Consider the following 18482-nt stretch of genomic DNA (forward strand, 5'->3'; position numbering starts at 1 on the left):
GTCATTCTGCCACTCAGCACTCCTGTTCATTTGGACCGACACCTCTCCAACTCTCTGCCTCTGAGCTCCTCCCTCCTTTTGGTCCTCTACCTCATCATCATCATCATCATCATCATCATCATCATCATCATCATCATCATCATCATCATCATCCTGCCACTCCGTGTAACACAGGATGAGGTGAAAGTATTTGAAGAATTCCCGCTGACCAAACCAAACCGACGCGGCCGGCCAGGACTGCCGTCTCTGCTCGGAACAGCTCTACCCAAATAAGGCCGGGCTTTTTAAAAGCCGACGCGCAGACAGGGAGAGAAAGCTGCTGAAAGGCCGTTGCCCTTTTAAGGATGAAGTTTCCTTTTCTTTTTTCCCCTCCCCCCTCCTCCTCCTCCTCCACTCGCCGCTCTCCCTCCTACCTCTCCCCTCCTTCCGTCTATCTCCAGCCGAGTGAAGTCATCTTGTCCCATTTGCCCCTTTTAAGCAGCAACTTTGTTTTATTTTTTTTCCCAATCTTTGGAGAGGGAGGTTCCTGCGAAATCATATACACTCAGCCAAACATCCCGACTCACATCACACGCTGCACCAGCAGAGGACTCACTCATTCCTTCACACAGTGAGTATGCTTTTGCCAAAAAAAACTTTTCCATATACAAGCAAGGCATCTGCTCTGGATTTGAGACCAGTCTTGATGCTCTTTTTCGGCCAGGTTTTTCTCAAAGTTAACGTTTGTTTGAAAACTTGGTCATAAAACAGAAAGTTGCTCATCCAAACAATATGTTAAAGTTCATAGGAGAATTTAGGATGCGAGAATTTAGATGTGACGCTTGTATTTGCACTGGGATATTTAGGACGGTGATGTCTTGGTCTGTTTATTGCTGGGATCATGTTTAAAGAAGCTGTGTAAATGTATGTAAATGTAACTAACACAGTAAACAAAAAGCGGGACAGAGCGGGTTTTGTTCATTTGTTAAGTTAGCAAGTTAAATAATGTAGTTTTCATATGCAGTCGTGCTGAACCCGAGCTGACTGCACTGTACAGGAATTTTTCACAGAGGCCCAGCTTTGCAATAGGATCTTCTCTGGCTGAACAAACATCAGATACAGACTTTTATCTTCATGAGATTTTAGTTTTGGCCAGCAGACGAGAAGCTGAGCGATGGAACAAACCTGATATTTTTTGCCAGCATGTGTTCTGCTGTTTGGAAAAGCAAGTCATCGGCTGCCCTACACAGGCTGGAAGCCTGAATACACAGAGCCTGAAAACAATCCCTCATGTCTGGACCGTGCAGGTAGATCTAACAGCGATAAAAATGGGAAAAGCAGAGTCGTGTAAAAACATCGACGCAGCTCCTGTTTTCTAATTACAAACACAGATGTTACTGGGGGGAAGTTTGCAGTATCCAAAAGCTTACAGTAATGTTTGGAACCGAGGACCACAGGCCAAATCTCTCATGCAGGCACAAGTGGCCAAGAGTCAGAGAACTGGTTGGAGCAGCAGCTGCAGGCGCAGATAACAGAATTGCCGCTGCCAATTTTCTGGCTGCGTATAAACACAGAACAAACTTGTGGGCAATGCCGGGGAACTAATTGTGCGGCCTGCGGTACTGAGTCGAAAGGGAAAGGCCGGCGTTACTCACACACACCCCAGTTCCTACATAAAGCGGCGCCAACAATCATAACCATGACGAGCCTTGGCAGCGCTTTCAGAGGGAGCTCAGAGGGCTTGTAAAAGTCCGGCAGTGTAAGCAAAGCAGCAGGTTTTCCTGGATTGGCCACAGGAAGCCAGAGATGTAGTTAACAGCTAGCAGGGCGTCGCTGACCTCCACCTCTATTACTGCCGGAGGACAGGGCCAGTCAAAGTCTGGGAGGGTTTTTTTTTCTTTTTCCATCATCATTATTCGGTCATTAGTCGGCTTTCTTAGCGACATGTCTAATCTGCCACACATGCCACTGTCATCATGCTGGTTTCCTGTCCTGGCATCAGGCGACTTTGCCATGGCAATACAGAAACACGGCAGGAAACAGCAGTGGGAGCAATGAAAGGAGGAGCAGTGGCGATGAAGTCATCTTTGAGGGATACAGTATTCAGGGTCACTACCTCAGCCGACACTAGTTTATGGTTTGCTTTCATCTCAAATCTCTGGTTCTGTCATTGATTGATGGCAAAACACTCGCATCCACAACATCTCGATTTTCACGATTTTCCAAAGTCCATAAAAACACCACTGTTAGCAGGAAGTTCTGTAGTTTTTAGCTGCAGGCTGTAAACAGAGAGCTAAATATGCTGTAGGTTCTTTTGGGGACATGTAATAATAATAGTGATGATACAATAATATTGCCATAACATGGGACTTTTAAAAGTTTACCTTTGTGGTTGACAGGTTAACAGGCTTCTTTCACGTCACTTTTTTATTTTTTATTTTATTATCACGTCAGTAGTGACCGATTTATGCAATTAAGGGCAGTTCTGGCACTTATTTACAGGGACACTGGACATTTTGATTTGATTCTAGTAATTGCAGTTGATATGGCAACTAGCAGTAATAAAGAATGTTTGAACCAGTGATAGAAACATTATTGCAAGAAGTTGTGTAATGCTATTTTTGACATTCTTCACTTTAAGCTGCACACTTACATTCAGTGAAGCAAATATTCACTTGCATTTTCCAGGAGCAGGACAGGCACGGAAGCATGTTTGGATAGTTTTGAGTTATCGGGGCTGGGCTGCCTCCCAACACTAACAACATGTCCCCAGACACACATCCATACAAGAGGCAGAGAGTTCAGACTCCACCAGACTTTATTCAACCATCTTGTAATGCGACGGGTCTCTGCATGGTTGTCATGCACACGCACGTACACAAATACAAGACAGACCTCAACAAATTGTGCCTTCTCTCCCCCTCACATAACACGCGAGAGAGAGAGAGAGGGACAGAGGGAGAGAGGGAGAGAGGGAGAGAGAGAGAGAGAGAGAGTATCAAGTGCACAGTAGTGCGGTTAACTTCTATTTCCTTCGTGCACAAAGGGCCGATTGTACATGATGTGCGATTGTGTTCCAGAAACGTGGTCGGTGATGTTAAGAACAAGACCAAGGCCAGTGGGATGGCGGGGTTCAGGGGGTGCAAGAGCAACTTTACATTAGAGCGTGATGGAGATTACATAACGCTGCTGCGTATCAGTTAGAATCATGGCGGGCGTGTTTGCACGTGTGCCTGCGAGGGAGGAATGCAGACAGATACAGATGGAGATATAATGTGGTACCTCAGCCTGCGGTTTCATGGCTGTGTTCCACTGCAGCACCACCACATCCAGGACGAGGGATATTATACAGAGGGCGGGCGGAGCAAAGTCAGTGTCTGGACACAGATGCTAATTTGCAGACAGGCTGTGCTGTGTGTATTTTTGCACTATTTAAGTGCCACAAGCCACTGAACGTTGATGAGCTCCACCGCTGGAAAGATGTTACTCATAGACTTTAAAGATCTAATATTACACACGTTTAAAGATTATTTCTTTTCATCACAGGATCTTCTGGAAACTCTCTCCAGTGAACTACATACTTAGCCTTTTGCTTACAGCCTCCAGATAAAATACTTGATTTGAACTTCCTTCTACAAACGCACAAGATTGTCTCAAAGGGCAGGAACCAACACCTGGCTGGGGGTGGCGTCACTAACAGGAAAGAGCCCTTTGTGACGTCACAAAGGGACATCATCCAAATCCTTGGAAGAGGAATAACTGTATAAATATACATATATAAATTATTTATTGGATAACATGAGTGGCCCAAACAACACAAAACGGACAAAGACTTTCTTGACATATGTTTCTGCCTCAACTTGACAATGTGTGACTTGGTGCAACGACTCCAACGGCCAATCAGAAGGGGAGAAGCTGCAACAATACACAATAGTTCCTTGTTGTCGGCCATTGTAAACAACATTCCGCCTCCTCCGCGAGCCTCCTCCACTTATCCACGGGTCCTGACCTTTAACCTTTTAACTCTGAACCTCCCCAGGACACGGGAAGTTGAAGTGAACCCGACATCACGATGGCTGCAAAGGTTGGATGGTGCAGACAGCACTTTGATATGGGCTTTTAAGCGCTTGGCTGTTGGCCCAGAGGCAATGCAGAAGCATAAGTCGAACAAAAGAAAGTGCTGGCAGCGTGTTGAAGGAGGGGTGTGAGAGACGGAGACAGAGAGAGAGAGAGAGAGAAAGGAGAGTGTGCGCGAGCGTATGTGTGCGTGTGTCTGAGTGTGTTTTAAAGAGCAGAAAATACATGGAAAGAACTCAGCTGGCTGATTAAATCGCTCCCGCTGCACACCACTTGGTCCCAGACTGTGATTCTTGTCGGGCTGAACGGGGTGCACACGGAGACACGGCGCTGTTCATGCAGGAAAAGTTATTTAAGTGCCTTGAACGAAAAAAAAAATGTCGCTTCTCTACACGCTTTTCAAAATGCATGTAATTAATTTTTTTTTTCACTGGTGGGGCCTCTGCGCACACGTGCTTATACTCATTATCGATTAATTCCACGCCTTGCGCATGTTTGTGCAAATTCTAAATACTAAAGTGTGATTTCAATGCTGGCAGTCCAATGTGGGTGACAGGTAGTGATGCCTGAGTGGAAATGGTAAGTTGACCCTTGATGCTGTACGAGGATGGAGACAACAGAGGATGGGCGACTCCAGTGAAACTCCAGCTGCTGATCTGTTGTCCAGAAATCACATGTTGATATTTTTCTCTCTTCGCCTCCTTCTGTCTCTCCTTCTACACAACCTCTGTTTCACCTCCACCTTCCTGCTCCTCCCTGTCGGTCCACGCTGCCTCCTCTGCTTCCTGGCCACCCTTCAGGGAGTTGGCATGGCTAACAAAGGTCCGTCCTACGGCCTGAGCCGGCAGGTTCAGGATAAGATTGACAGCAAGTACGACCCTGACCTGGAGCAGATCCTGGTGGAGTGGATCAGCCGTCAGTGTGGGTCCGGTGTCGGGAAGCCCGAGCCTGGGAAACAGGGATTCCAGGCTTGGCTTAAAGACGGATGCGTACGTGTCACACATATCAATCTGATCGTACGTTCACTAACACTGCATGCGTTCCCCCCTTTTAAATATCTTTTCTTCCTTTTGCCGTCGGTCTCGCCATGTCCTCGCCACAGGTTCTGGGCCAACTTATCAACAGTCTGTATGTGGTAGACAAACCGGTGAAGAAGATCCAGAGCTCGGGCATGGCCTTCAAACAGATGGAGCAGATCTCCCAGTTCCTCACCGCCGCTGAGAGCTACGGGGTCACCAAGACTGACATGTTCCAAACTGTGGACCTTTGGGAAGGTGGGAGTTTGCTTCTTTTTTTTTTTTACATATATATACATATATATATATATATATGTATATATATATATATATATATATATATATATATATATATATATATATATATATGTATATATATATATATATATATATATGTATATATATATATATATATATATATATGTATATATATATATATATATATATATATATATATATATATATATATATATATATATATATGTATCACATTTGTTCCCCCTCTATACCGATTTCCAAATCTGCACATTTAGCCCTGTGTTTACAGCTTCCAGCAAAATATATTCAGCTTCCTGCTAAATTTGATGCTTTGCTGAACTTGCTTTGTTGAGGTGTCACTCACCTCAAATAGGTGTCAAAACCCTTTGTGATGTCAAAAGAGGCTGACTTCTTGATCCGTGGCCTGTCACACACAGCTTTTAAGGCCTATATACTTTACAGTGCAGCAAGCAACAGAAGGAGTGCACTGAAAGGCTGTATGTGCATGTATCAAAACTGGTTTCTGGCCACTCATATGCATTCTGATTCAGGTAAAGACTTGGCGGCGGTGCAGAGGACCTTGTCAGCTCTGGGAAGCCTGGCTGTCACCAAGGATGACGGCACCTACCTCGGAGACCCCAACTGGTTCTTCAAGTGAGACGACTCCAGCAGAGTTCTCCTTTTGTGCAGACGAATGTCGTTTCATTCTTGGTGACACGGTCACGATCTCTTGCAGGAAAGCACAGGAGAACAAGAGAGACTTCAGCGAGGACCAGATGAAGGCGGGCAAAAATGTGATTGGCCTACAGATGGGGTCCAATAAAGGAGCCAGTCAGGAGGGCATGAGCTACGGACGACCCCGACAGATCCTGTAGAATGAACGTTCCCGCATATACACATTGGTTTTGCCAGTTCTTCGAGAAGCCTGGTCTACGATAGCCTCTTCCTTTGCTTTATTAAAAAAAAAAAAAAAGATCTTTTCCTTTCCCTAACTCTTCATGTAGATTCTTGCATCAGTGTTTTGTGATCGTTGCTGGAGTAGTAGTACCAGTACAACTCAGACTGTTGAAAAAAATAACAAAAAGAAATTGACTTATGCATTGTCATGGAATTAAAACAACAAAAAAAACAAAAACACCCCACCTCCCAAAGAGCAACGCCTGCTGTGTCAGTGTCAATATTTTTGTACATTGTCTTATTAAAATGATGACTTTCAAATGAACATCTGAATGCGCTCCGCTTGGTTATTTACAATAGCAAATGTCTGAATGTGATGAGGCAGCGGCAGAGAAGAAAGTGGTTATGAAGAAAATGTATTTATTTTTCTATATGTGCAAAAATTCTTATTAAAAAACCTAATTCGTCGGCCTCCTGACAGAACCAGTTAACAATGAATTGCAGCAAAATGACACAACTGAAAAGGTAATGCTAAACGTCCCCTCTCTTGCACTACTTGGTGCTTATTAATAATCCCCACACGCAAAAAACACACAAACAATGTAGATATCATGTTTTTTTTTGGTCACAAATTTAGTTTGTAACTTGCACAGAAAACCATTCGACCACTTCACACTCGCAGCACACAGGCCCATTAAAAAATACATCTTATAATAATGTCTCATCGAAATCTTAATTAACACTGTAAAAAATTATCCAAGACAGTTGGTATGTTCATATACAGCAGGCACACATTGTGTGTATATATTATATTTCTATGAAAAACAAAACGAAAACATGTGCAAATCCCACACTTACAAAAAAAAAAACCAAAATCCCACTTCAAGTTTTTACCAGCAGTTGGTCGGGAACCCACAGATAATAACAATCCTCAGAATCGGAAGAATTTAAAAAGGCACATTCAAGAGAAAAAAAACAATCCTCAAAAATATATATCTAATTGTTAAAATACATCAGTAGTGTCTTGAAATACATATTTTCCCAATTGAAGCCACACACACACACACACACACACACACACACAAATACACACACTTTGATGCCTTGCTCTTTTCAGGGACGCTGCTGCTGCAGTCCCACGATGCATTGCCCCAGTCACACTCACACTTGGAAGACTTATGCGAACTCTACATATTTGTGGTAGATGAGCGCATACGCGGTACCGCGTATGTGCGCACACATAATGAGGAGACTGAACACCACAGCCAGCTGGATTTCCATCTCCAGCGTCACTATCGCTAAACCTAAACACGATTATAAGTAACGTCCTCTTGGTAACATTAAGGCCACGTGCAATGAGTAATGCCGAAAAGACAATCAAGTCCAACCTGAAGTCCAAATTCCACCACCGTGTGCAGGTTTGGGGGCTTCAGAAAGCAAAAGCCTGAGAGAAGTGATATTAGACACCGCCGTCTGGCTGGAGGAACTAAATCTCCAGCACTTTTCCGTTCACGCGCTTCTCTTTGGCTTCAGAGTCCACGACCGCGTGCAGCTCCACGCCAGAGTCCTGCTCTTCTTCCTCCTTCCGGTATTCATCCCTGAGCAGCGCCTCCTCCGCTCCTCTCCCGCTGCGCCCCCTCCCGGCCAAACGCTCTCCCAGCCGCTTGCGCATGCACTGGGGCAGCCGGGTGTCCGTGTGTGCCAGGACGACTTCCAGCGTGTAGTAGAGAGACCAGAAGAGAGCGAAGCAGCCCAGCAGCAGCAGGAACTGAAACGCAGGGGCGAAGGAAAGAGACGAAACGAGCGAATTAACAAACACCAGAGGGAAAATGGCGCGCTATGTTTGGACGGCGGAGGAGACAGAATTTTTTTTTTTTTTTTTTTTACAAGTAATCAAAGAGATCAATATAACAACAACCATTCCTGACAGCAAACAAACATGAACAAAAAAAAGGAAAGGTAATTCTCGTAAATCTCGCAAAAGGAAGAAAAGATATCCGAGAATTACGGCAGATGCATTTCACACCATTCAATGGAAACGCCTGCAAATCGCATTTTGTCGAAATTTTGGAAACATCGCTTTTATTTTGCAAAAAAAACCCGGAATGGAAACGCAGCTTGTATTATCATTTGCAAAATGTCTGCGGGTATCAGACCACTGCAAGCACACAGGGCACTGGGTTCGTGTGGTGCACAGCTTACCTTGAGGTTGTTGGAGGTGAAGGGACTGATGACCTCCGGTGGGATGTTTAGTCCTGGCGGGCAGGGCAGAGAGAAGCTGCTGTCCAGATACTTGCCGCTCATAGCATCCTGCACCAGCCTGCCAGCACCCGGGAAAATCAAGCAGTCAAAACAGGGTGTCGGCTGTGACTCGTTAAGATCATTGGCCTCTACAAGTATGTACTCAAGGGTCTGGACAGTACCTCTGTCTGTCCTTGACCTCGCTGTAACTCATGGAGGAACCATACAGGGTCAGCGCCCAGTACTTCAACACCCCCTCAGCAACACACGTCTCAGACTCTGGGTCTTCTGAAGCGGCGCGGAGAGAAAGACAAGTGGAGTGTGAGCAGACATGGAAGAAATGGCAACAAGAGCGCTGTCGTTTCATCGCCACCAAAGCTACAAAAACAACCAGAAGTATCGCAGATATGGAAATGGTCCCACAGGGGCACTTTGTGTGCATTTAGAACGGTATCATTATTATCTTATTTTTTCTGGATCTCACAGCGATAAAAATCTTGGACACGACAGTTTCAAATTATCGGTCTACTGGGAAAAGTGTTGAATTTCCATGCTGCTGCAAAGCAGAGGTCAGGGAAGTGGGAGCGCAATAAATATCACACCGTGGAAGTGCAACTGAGATAACGTGACATTCTGATGTTGTCGTACCCACAAAGAGCACGGTCAACAGTTCCACGTCCCACTAAAAATCCCCAGGAGTGTCGCCGGTGTTCTGAACCCAGTGTGTGACTCTCTTACTGTGGTCAGAGATCCTGAGGGTGTACTGGCCTTCAGCCTTCTCCCCCCAGCAGCGCACCGTAGAGAACGTCCAGTCCTGGTACCCTGACGGGTCTCTGTGGGCAAAAACAACAACACAAGAAAAGGATGACAAACCCTGACATGATTAGTCTTAATTGACTTTTGTAGCCGCAACAAAAAACTGCCGTCACATTGAGTCCCTACCAATTAAATCAGGTTTTTAGTGGGGCGGGGGGGGGGGGACCTGTACCTGTCAACAGTGCGCCGGGCCCCGATGAGCGACGTCATACCGCTGGGGCAAAGCAACTCAATCTCCAGGTTGCCACGGCAAGGGTGGGTGATGGTGACCGTGACGGCCACGTGCTCCAGCGTCCTCATTCCCGACTGTCTGAGGTCATCAGCAGAGACTGGGGGGGCGAGAGAGAGGGAGAGAAGCACAGTCAACCTTTATCAGCAAGTCAGACGTTTTGGCTTCCGCACTCGACGGGTGAAAATGTAAACATCGTGGAGAAATTGGAGACAAAATGTGAAATATGTGAAAGGTTTACAAAGTTCACACGAGCTCATAAGAGCGCAAGTCATTAAGGTATTAAAGAGAACCAGAGGAGCTGGGAACACCGTCGGCTGTTTTAAATATGTAACTGTGCTGAACATAAAACATATGAGTTTTTTTTTTTAATAATCATGTCCACTACAAGTCATAAGTTTGAACACACCTTCTCATCATCTTTACAACTTAACTTTACAACGGCAGATAGATACTGAAGACATCAAACATATGAGCAAGATATATGGAATTATGCTGCAAAGAAAAACATTTTAAATAACTAAATATGTTTTTTATTAAAGGTGGTTATTTTGAAGAATTTAAATCTAAAACATGTTTGAGTTATTTTACACTTTAAAAAAAAAAAAAAAATTGGCCGCCACCTCCTCTCCTCCCACCGCGAGTGTTTGGTAATTTCCTGGTATTTCCTAAGCTCTGACTACTAAGAGGCCGTGGTGCTCACTGACCATGTAGGGCTGCACACATCCTCCAGGCAGGGAGGGACGCGAGGGGACAAGGAGGCGAGGGGTGTAAACAGTAGCGAGGAGGGAAAAGTGAGACGGACAGGTTGGGGGGGGGGGGACAAAAAGTGTAGGAGATTTGCCGAGCAGCGGGTGAGAGCGGAGGGTGTGAACTGTGTGAGGTGTAAGGGGAAAAGGGAGGGACTGAAAAAACACAACAGTCTGGGGGGACGATAGGAAAACAGAGGGGTGGAAAGGCATAAGATAAGGAGTCAAAGCTATTCTAAGCCTGAACCCCAAGCCACAAATACTGTAAACTGAGTCCATGCTCCTGATGTGCACGGACAAGGACCTGAGGGGCCAACACACAGGTTTTCGCTTCAAAGATGCACCGCTGCTTCCACAGAGCGTCACCGTCAGCCAATATTCCCCTTGTAAACTTTTTAAAAAGGTCCCACATCGTGTGAAGTTTACTTTGATAATGTTTTACAGCAACGATCCGAGTCTGCCGCCTTTGCATGAGCTTCCCAAAAGTGAGGAAAGGTCGTCCTTTACTTTGTTTATTTGATCTACATTTCAGATACAAAAATGCTGCAGACCAGCACGTTGCCAAGTCACCAAGGTCACTGATATAGAAGTCCACTGAAGCCAGTGACTTCTGAGACCACATACAGATGGTTTCTAACAGATTGTTCATGTCCACGTCCAAACATGAGGAAGAGCCAAGACATCAGTTTTAGTAGAAAAATAAAGCTCTGAAAAACACAACTGGGTGTTTTAGTCTGTTTTGTGTAAACGGTGGTGTATAATAACATAAAACAAAAATAAATTGTGTACATTATATGACCTTTAAACAACCACATCATATATTAACTAATGTATCAATGAATGAATTTTTGGTTGTTCTCTTGGCAAATAAAGGGAAACGCATAAAATTATAAAACTACAGTGTCACTCGCTGCTTTGAGGTCACATGGGAGGGCAGCAGTGAGAGATGCTTCACAAAGAGCTGAGACCAAAAACCTGAACTATATTACAGAACTCACTTTGGGTTAATGTAAAAAAAACAACAAAAAAACAAACCAGTGGATTATATAAGTGCACTTTGATTGAATTTCTATTCAACTCTCAGCACAAGCATTCGAAGCAAATTGGCTGCACTCTAAAGAATCTCCTGTCCCACGAGACCACAACCACTCACATGCACATGCACTCGCATACACACACACTTGTTGCAGGCGGTGTTTTGGACTGTGATCAGACAGAGAGATAGAAGAGAAAAGATCCTAGTCAGATTCTGTGTTTGAAGCAGAGAGTGCGAGAGTCGCCACACACTGAGAATCACCAGTGGGGAAAGAAAAAAACAAAACTGCTGTAGCAAGTCGTAAAATCTTAAAATCAGGAGAGGGAGGGCAGGAAGAAACATGGGGAATCTGGAAAACTGTCAACTAGCATTTCAGATCTGGACAGAGGGGAACATTACCTAATAAGGAAAGGCCAGCAAACCAAGTGAGGAGCAGGCAGGCAGGGGTGGAGGTGTGGGGGTGTGGGTCGGGAGGAGGGAGGCAGTCACAGCGTTCAGTGTACAAACTCAAGCAGCTCCGCTGTCATCGAGCACAGCAGCTGAGAGAGCCGGGAGAGCCCAGCAGGCCAGTTACCTTTCCAGGTGCGGACCAGCACGTCTGGGTAGGAGGGAATGGTCACTCCCTCTCTGATGACTGAGCTCTGATGGGACACGAGGAACGGCACCGACTCCCACACCTGACGGTGGAGGAGAGAAAACACTGAGGGATGTGGCAGAACATGAGCTAATTTACCAACAGAGAGTGAAAAAAGAAAAGAAAATATAACTTCTTTTTTTTTTTTTTACAGCTTTACGTTACTCTCCCTTCTCGTGCAAACCTTTGCAGCATTGACGAGCCTCCATGCGTTCATGAGGCCGAAGCCGTGCTGGTGGCTGTGATGGAAACCAGCTCCGTTCACCCACCAGTCTACAGTGAAGTCACACTGTAAAAACCAAAACGAAAATCAGTCACAGACTGACACCCGACACACACAGTGCCTCTCGGTGGCTCTTAAACTCTGCTAAACAGAATTTCCCAGTTTGAGGGTTTTAGAGGCCATTTTGCCAGGTCTACCTTGGTGGCTGTGAAGACGATGATGTGCTGGACGTCCCTCCAGCTGAGGCACGGGCGCACCTGCAACATGAGGGCCACCATTCCGGCCGCCAGGGGCGCAGCGGCCGATGTGCCGGTGTGACCCTCAGTGCAGCCGTCCTCCCGCTGCATGGACCAATCGGAGGTCACCTGTGACAAGAGGCAGACTTTCAGATGGGCTGTACAGAACGTAAATGTGGTAAAGAGCTCCAAACACAAACAAGTGAGCCATCAAGGTGACTGGAAACAGACATCACAGGCAAAGCTAAACCAAGAGACTTGACTAAAGCTCAAACAACCACATATCATCATCTGCCAGTGACATGGAGCCACCACGCAAAAGCCACACGGTTGTCGAGGTTTCAGAACTGTCAATGAGTAAGGTTTGGAAAGCTCCAGAGGGCTCCAGCTCTTAGAGAGAGAATAGCAGTAAAAAGAAGAAAAGCACACACAGAGCACACACAAGAGTTTTAGGCAGCAAATTAACTTTATGGGCATGCAAAAACTTTAAAACTGGTTTTACAGCTTCATGCCCCATCGCAGTTTGGGCGGAGTGTACACAAAAGGCGGACACAATTGATAACAGGCCTCAAAGTGTGTTTAATGAGCACCACCTGCTGCTGCACTCGTTAGTGACAGCCGGTCCGCACAAGGACCACAGCAGAGGGAACTGAGGAAGGAACTGCACGCTCTCAATGTCCACAAGCCACATATGCACGCATAATAAGAGGCTGATAGGCACTAAAACAAAATGTGTGACAAACAAACGCACAGGCGGCTTCGACTTTTCCAAACCGAATCATTAGCACCACTTATATCTTATACTTATACTTAGAGGAAGCTTTGAAGAGCTTCTCAGGTCTTCTGAGCACTGCGCACAATTCACAAAGGTAGCAGTTTTTCTTCAGCGAACATTTCTCTGTATGTCGTAACCGCTTGGTTGTTGGTTATAATGTGGTCAGTGTTGGTTGGGTCCTCTCCACACAGAGGCAAAGTTCACTTAAGCTCTTCCACCCACAAGCGATGACATCCCTGCCCTAAACTCTGTTGTCATAGTGACAGTCGTGAACAGCGGCATAAAGGGGACTTCACCGGGTCCTCACCACTGTCATCATCACTCACGCTGGAGCTCTTTACAAAGGAAAAAAAGGTTCTGTCATGCTGATTTAGAACTAATCTCTAATAAACTGTCAAACACGAGCAACAAACGGGTTTAGTCGTTTTAAGACGTCCTGAAAATGTAAATACCTCCGTCTTTACACGTGATGGTACAGCAGACTAAAGAGCAAACTGAACCAAACTGACAGTTCTCTCCTTAAGATATACAATGTTTTAGGAAAAATCAAGACTGAACTCTTGCAACTGTCAGCTTGTGCTGCCTCATTCTCATAACACTGACTTCTACACTGTTCTTCAGGTGGTCTCAGTGCAGTTGTTTAGTCTGCAAGGACTAAAACCTGCCTCTTGCATAAGGGCCCAGTCCACCAACAGACTTCTATCAAACACAACGGGGTTTGTTTGAACGAAAGCCCAACAATACGAGTCACTGCGATTGTCCCAAATTCCAGAATATGATGCTGCCTTTGGCTGTTTTCAGTTTTTATCCGTCTCACTTTATCAACTAAACTATAACATTGTGTCATTTTTTGTGCATGTACTTACAATGCTCCTCAGCTTGTTCCCACCACTGCTAAAGGTCACAGCAAGCATGGACGCACACTCCTCAGCGTAGTAGGGCTTCTGGCCTTGTTCGTCGACCGCTCCTGCAGGGAACACAATCACCTCACATCACTGACAGCCGTGCGAGGACACTGGCCGCACTCCAGACAAATCATGGAGGTGGACGCTACCAATGGTGATGGTGTAGATGGAGTTGGCGTAGCCGTCGTAGTTGCAGTTGTCGTTGAACTGTCCTCCGTTGCCACTGGCGACCACGAAGATGCTGCCAAATCCCTTTCTGCCTGCAATCACACCATGCTGCAGTGCCGCCTGTGGTGAAAAGACCGATCATGTGGGAAGAAAGAAAACAAATCATGACTATGGAAGCAAGTGGAGTGGAGTGCCGCCTCTAGAGGATCAAAGCAGTATTTCACATTCTGTTTCCCACCTTGCCCAGAGGATGGGGTCCATCGATTGTGCGTCCATCATCCTCTGGACCCCAACTAGAGAAGAGAAGAATCTTGTTTTGAAAAATCCAAGTCGAGGTAAGTCTGGCAGACACTCACCCACACGGTCTTGTTTGCTACCTGCAGCTGTAGATGTCGTTGACCTGATAGTGCTTGTTGAAGGCTATGGCCTCCAAGCTGTCAGTCAGAGGACCATCCAGGACTCGTATACCTGGATGGAGAGCAGTGAGTGTTAGCAAGTCGCAGGTTCATCCTCTAAGTAATCTTGCAGTGGGACACCGCGGCTCCGAAGCAAATTCTCATTTCTACCTGCCACCTTGCTGCCATAGGCAACCCCAACAGCACAGATGCTGTTGTTGGGAACCGCTGCTATTTCGCCGGCACACCGTGTCCCATGATGGTTGTTACTGTGGGAGTCTGGATGAGGCATTGGGTCCGGGTCGTTGGAGTTCAGGTCATAACTGCCTTCTGGACTCTGGGGAAACATTCAGATTCAGGTTCAGGTTCTATTTGACAATTTCTCCACATGTGCCAGACAGAGAAAGGAATTGAAATTATTTTTCACACTATGCGACTGGAAAGATAAAAACACGAGTGAAAAACAGTAGTCCTAAAACTGCGTTGTCAATACATAAAAAGTGCACAGTAAATAAATGAGATGTTTACTGATATTTGAATAAAAACAAGAAAAGTGTTCACAGTGTGAATGTAAGAGGTAGCAACAAAAAGGCTTTATGTATGAGTTTAAATTGTAATAGTGCAGAACAGTACTAGCATCAGAAATTGTTCTTGAAGACAGAGGTGTGCACTTATTGCAAAAACCCTTAAATTTTAATTGACAGTAAACAACAATCTCAAAAAATACTGTCAAAATTCCCTGGGTACCAACCACATTATATTTTCAGGCAGTATTTGCAGCGGCCGCTTATGTGCTTTTAGCACGACACCTAGTGGCAGTGGATGGAATGGGAAATGTCCAAAAGCCACCCATTACAGAATGAAGTGACTGGGTAGTTCAGAACTTACATAGTTGGGCTGGATGTCTCGGTGCGTGTGTTCCACGCCGTCATCTACCACCACCACTATCACTCCTTGGCCTGTGATATTCCGCTCCCACACACTTGTCACGTTGATGTCCATACCTTTATTGACGCTATTGTGCTGAAACAACACAAAGAGTAATAAATAAACATACACAAGGTGGATTGCGGACTAAATGAAACACCAAAGCGAGGCTGTTGGGAAGAGTCTGCAATTAAATAAACATTTAAAAATGTTTATTAACAATTTGCAGCTCTTAACAGGATTTATGTTGAATAAATTGTCCACAAACAGCCCCAGGCTACTGCAGAATAACATTTAGTGTCTCTGCAGTCTGGCCATTAACCCAGCCCTCCTGTTTGGCTGTGCTGACACCAACTGACAAAAGTGAGCAAGTATGCAAGTTCTGTGCAACAAGGGGACATTTTGAGTCAAGTCCTGTAGTTTGCTGTGTTAGTGTCACAGATTTAATTGACAACCACAGCAAAGTGTGAACTCAACTTAAGATGCTGGACATGCCTGCAGCAAAAGGCTGTCATCACATGTGTCCACAACCACTGCAACTGCACTTTGTCAAGGTGGCAAATTTGGTGTGAACATAGCACTTGATGCATGCAGTGTGCAGTGTGTAAACAGGAAAAACTATTAACATTAAATTTGTGATTATCATGTGGATGAATTAAAAAAAAAATATATGTACACATTAATTGTGTGTATATTCTGATTATTTAATTCATTTCAAAATGGACCCTTTCAGAAATAAATCTACTGCAATCTATCTGTGCCTTCAGCTACCAAATACAAGATATTTAGTTTTGCAATCGTGCAGCCGATGCTTCTTTCTTGCTGCTTTTGCAAGTCAAGCCATTTATTTACCCATTCTTCAAGGCCAATATCCAATAAATATTTAATAATCTAAGGAAAGACTTTAAACTGTGACATTAAACTATAACTACACAACCATTGCAATGGTATAATTACTCACAAGATGCCACTGTTTAGGGTAGCGTGGATCGTTGAAGGCCATCGACCTTTTGGAGCGACTGAGCACTCTTTCCTGGGAATACCACAAGACAAGAGGATGGTTGGCCAGGGCATCCCCAGGATGAACGCCGTCACTCCAAACACCATCCTTTAATCCAGTCTCAGATTCAAGAGAACACAGCAGGTAGTGGCCCTCCAGCTGTCCAATCTGGCCCTGGTTCTGCAGCCCAGCCAGCTGTGCTACCTGGGAGGGACAGAAGATCCAAGATTGGCTGTTTAATTTTCATTTGTCTTCATAAACACAAAGTATCATCACCGGATGCAGATGCTCATAAAGTTCTGTACCCTGTTGGCAATCACGTCCAATCCCACAGTGACCTGTTCATCATTGTCTTCACCGTAGTGAGGGCCAGTGTGGAGGCGCACAGCCCAGGACTGACCTAAGCCACAGGTGGGTGATGGCCAGGCTTCAGGAGCAGAAGAAGAGGAGGAGGCAAAGGGAGGTACTGGGGTGACCGTGGGTAGTACACTCAGAAGCAGGATGGTGATGAAGGACAGAGAAATGAGAATCAGGAATGTGGAGAAATCGATCTTTGCCATGGCAACAGGGGTCGACACACTGGGTAAATTAGGGAAGTCCTCCACATTGGATCAGCAACCTGGACATGGGGAAGTAAAAAAACAAAAAAACAAAGATATGATGAAAATGGGCTTTGAGTGATTATGATAATCTAAGTAAGTAGCGGTTTACCATAGGAGAGCGGCATGTCGCGGCCTCGTATTAGATTCACAGCTGCACACTAACTGGACGGTGCATTAGGGAGACTTGGCTGCAGCCTAGTGCTGCTACATCAGAAATGTATCTGCTTCTGTCACCAACACAAAGAAGACGACGCAGGAAAGGGAAAATAAACACTATATGATTTGTAAATTAAAGATCCCGCACATATCATGCAGTTATACAATGTAAAACATTTTACATACACACGCTCTTGCTCATAGAGCCAGGGGAAGAAACTGTTTTAAGATTCTTCTCTCTTTTTATTTTTATTCCTTTTGACAAAAATTGTAGTTAAAAATTAGTATTATGTTTTCTGTTCAGTACTGTGGTTGACTCTTTTGACTCTTATAATATAGAATAACCAGAAGACCAATATGTCGATGCCTTTATGGTCTTAATTAGACGGAGAACCTTCTAAAACACCCAATCTTTGATGGTTATCGACGACACACGCCCCTTTCCAAAGTAACACAAACACGGATATGAAATATTGCAGTTATCAATTAAAACGTCACAACCTCTGAATTTAATAAAGAGAGTACCGTCTGACTTGAAATCTACTGCGATTAAAGTCCCTACTGTTTACGACACACACATTCCGCTAAGCTAAATTAGCTAGCACGAATACGAGGTATCTGTCGCGATGAAGTCATCGGTTACGCTTGGCTCGTCAGGAAGATAACTGGGATTTTAAATGGAAGCGATATTAGCAACGTCACATATATTACACATACTTTAAATACATTGATAGGAGAGCCAAGACAGGTAGTCGACTTTCGACCGAAGCGTTATTGTTGTCATAGTAAGTTAGCCGACCGGTCTATGCGCTAACTACAACGGCTGCTGCTAAAAAGTTGTCAGTATAAGGATCCAACTTTTGTCAATTACCAGCGATTGAAATAAAAAAATAAATTTTAAAAAAACAACAACTATTGTTTACCTTCGGGTGGAATTTGCTGCTCTCATCTGTTTCTCGTAGATTGTTTTAGTAACGTTGAGCTCGTCATGTCATTTCCTGACAGCCAATCCAGTTACAGCCAACCTCTGGGACGTCACCGTGGGTGCCGCCGAAATGTGCATGCACCTCGCGGCACCGCTTGATGTTCCATGTCAGTGTCGAAACATTTTAACGCTCTCTCACTCTCTTTTCCGTAAATATAATATAAACTCAGAAGCACTT

At 44.9% G+C, this 18482-nt stretch overlaps 2 protein-coding genes across 3 annotated transcripts; one reads left to right on the forward strand and one right to left on the reverse strand.

Moving 5' to 3' along the window:
* Positions 1 to 423: 423 nt before the first annotated feature.
* tagln (transgelin) lies at positions 424 to 6552 on the forward strand. Of its 2 annotated transcripts, XM_076049977.1 has the most exons (6): positions 424 to 610; positions 4019 to 4063; positions 4857 to 5045; positions 5159 to 5330; positions 5882 to 5984; positions 6067 to 6552. In XM_076049977.1, exons 2-6 carry the CDS (start codon positions 4052 to 4054, stop codon positions 6203 to 6205), a joined length of 615 nt encoding a protein of 204 aa, XP_075906092.1. In that variant the 5' UTR covers positions 424 to 610; positions 4019 to 4051; the 3' UTR covers positions 6206 to 6552. The 2 variants fall into 2 exon arrangements, with proteins under 2 accessions (XP_075906092.1, XP_075906093.1); XM_076049978.1 differs by lacking the exon at positions 4019 to 4063 and having other exon boundaries at positions 425 to 610.
* pcsk7 (proprotein convertase subtilisin/kexin type 7) lies at positions 6291 to 18400 on the reverse strand. The gene is made up of 17 exons (XM_076049973.1): positions 18243 to 18400; positions 16867 to 17180; positions 16523 to 16765; positions 15523 to 15657; positions 14806 to 14971; positions 14617 to 14707; positions 14478 to 14532; positions 14221 to 14359; positions 14033 to 14133; positions 12353 to 12520; positions 12117 to 12221; positions 11873 to 11975; positions 9457 to 9613; positions 9207 to 9301; positions 8651 to 8756; positions 8430 to 8547; positions 6291 to 7995 (listed from the first exon to the last, which is right to left on the reverse strand). The coding sequence occupies exons 2-17, from the start codon at positions 17119 to 17121 to the stop codon at positions 7714 to 7716; spliced, it is 2319 nt and encodes a 772-aa protein (XP_075906088.1). The 5' UTR covers positions 17122 to 17180; positions 18243 to 18400; the 3' UTR covers positions 6291 to 7713.
* Between the last annotated feature and the right edge of the window lie 82 nt (positions 18401 to 18482).

The sequence above is a fragment of the Nelusetta ayraudi genome, unplaced genomic scaffold, assembly GCF_046127955.1.
Source record: "Nelusetta ayraudi isolate G7.1 ecotype Tasmania unplaced genomic scaffold, CSIRO-AGI_Nayr_v1 ptg000120l, whole genome shotgun sequence".
Classification (NCBI taxonomy): domain Eukaryota; kingdom Metazoa; phylum Chordata; class Actinopteri; order Tetraodontiformes; family Monacanthidae; genus Nelusetta; species Nelusetta ayraudi.

What these genes read in the sequence shown, in the direction of transcription:
- pcsk7 (XM_076049973.1), bottom strand. Translation starts at nt 17,121, where the DNA reads ATGGCAAAGATCGATTTCTCCACATTCCTGATTCTCATTTCTCTGTCC. An exon ending in GGAACAAGCTGAGGAGCATT is followed by an intron (nt 12,521 to 14,032) that starts GTAAGTACATGC and finishes CTCTTGTCACAG; the next exon opens with GTGACCTCCGATTGGTCCAT. An exon ending in GCTGGTCCGCACCTGGAAAG is followed by an intron (nt 9,614 to 11,872) that starts GTAACTGGCCTG and finishes TCGCCCCCCCAG; the next exon opens with TCTCTGCTGATGACCTCAGA.
- tagln (XM_076049977.1), top strand. An exon ending in CTTGGCTTAAAGACGGATGC is followed by an intron (nt 5,046 to 5,158) that starts GTACGTGTCACA and finishes TCCTCGCCACAG; the next exon opens with GTTCTGGGCCAACTTATCAA. An exon ending in GACCCCAACTGGTTCTTCAA is followed by an intron (nt 5,985 to 6,066) that starts GTGAGACGACTC and finishes GATCTCTTGCAG; the next exon opens with GAAAGCACAGGAGAACAAGA.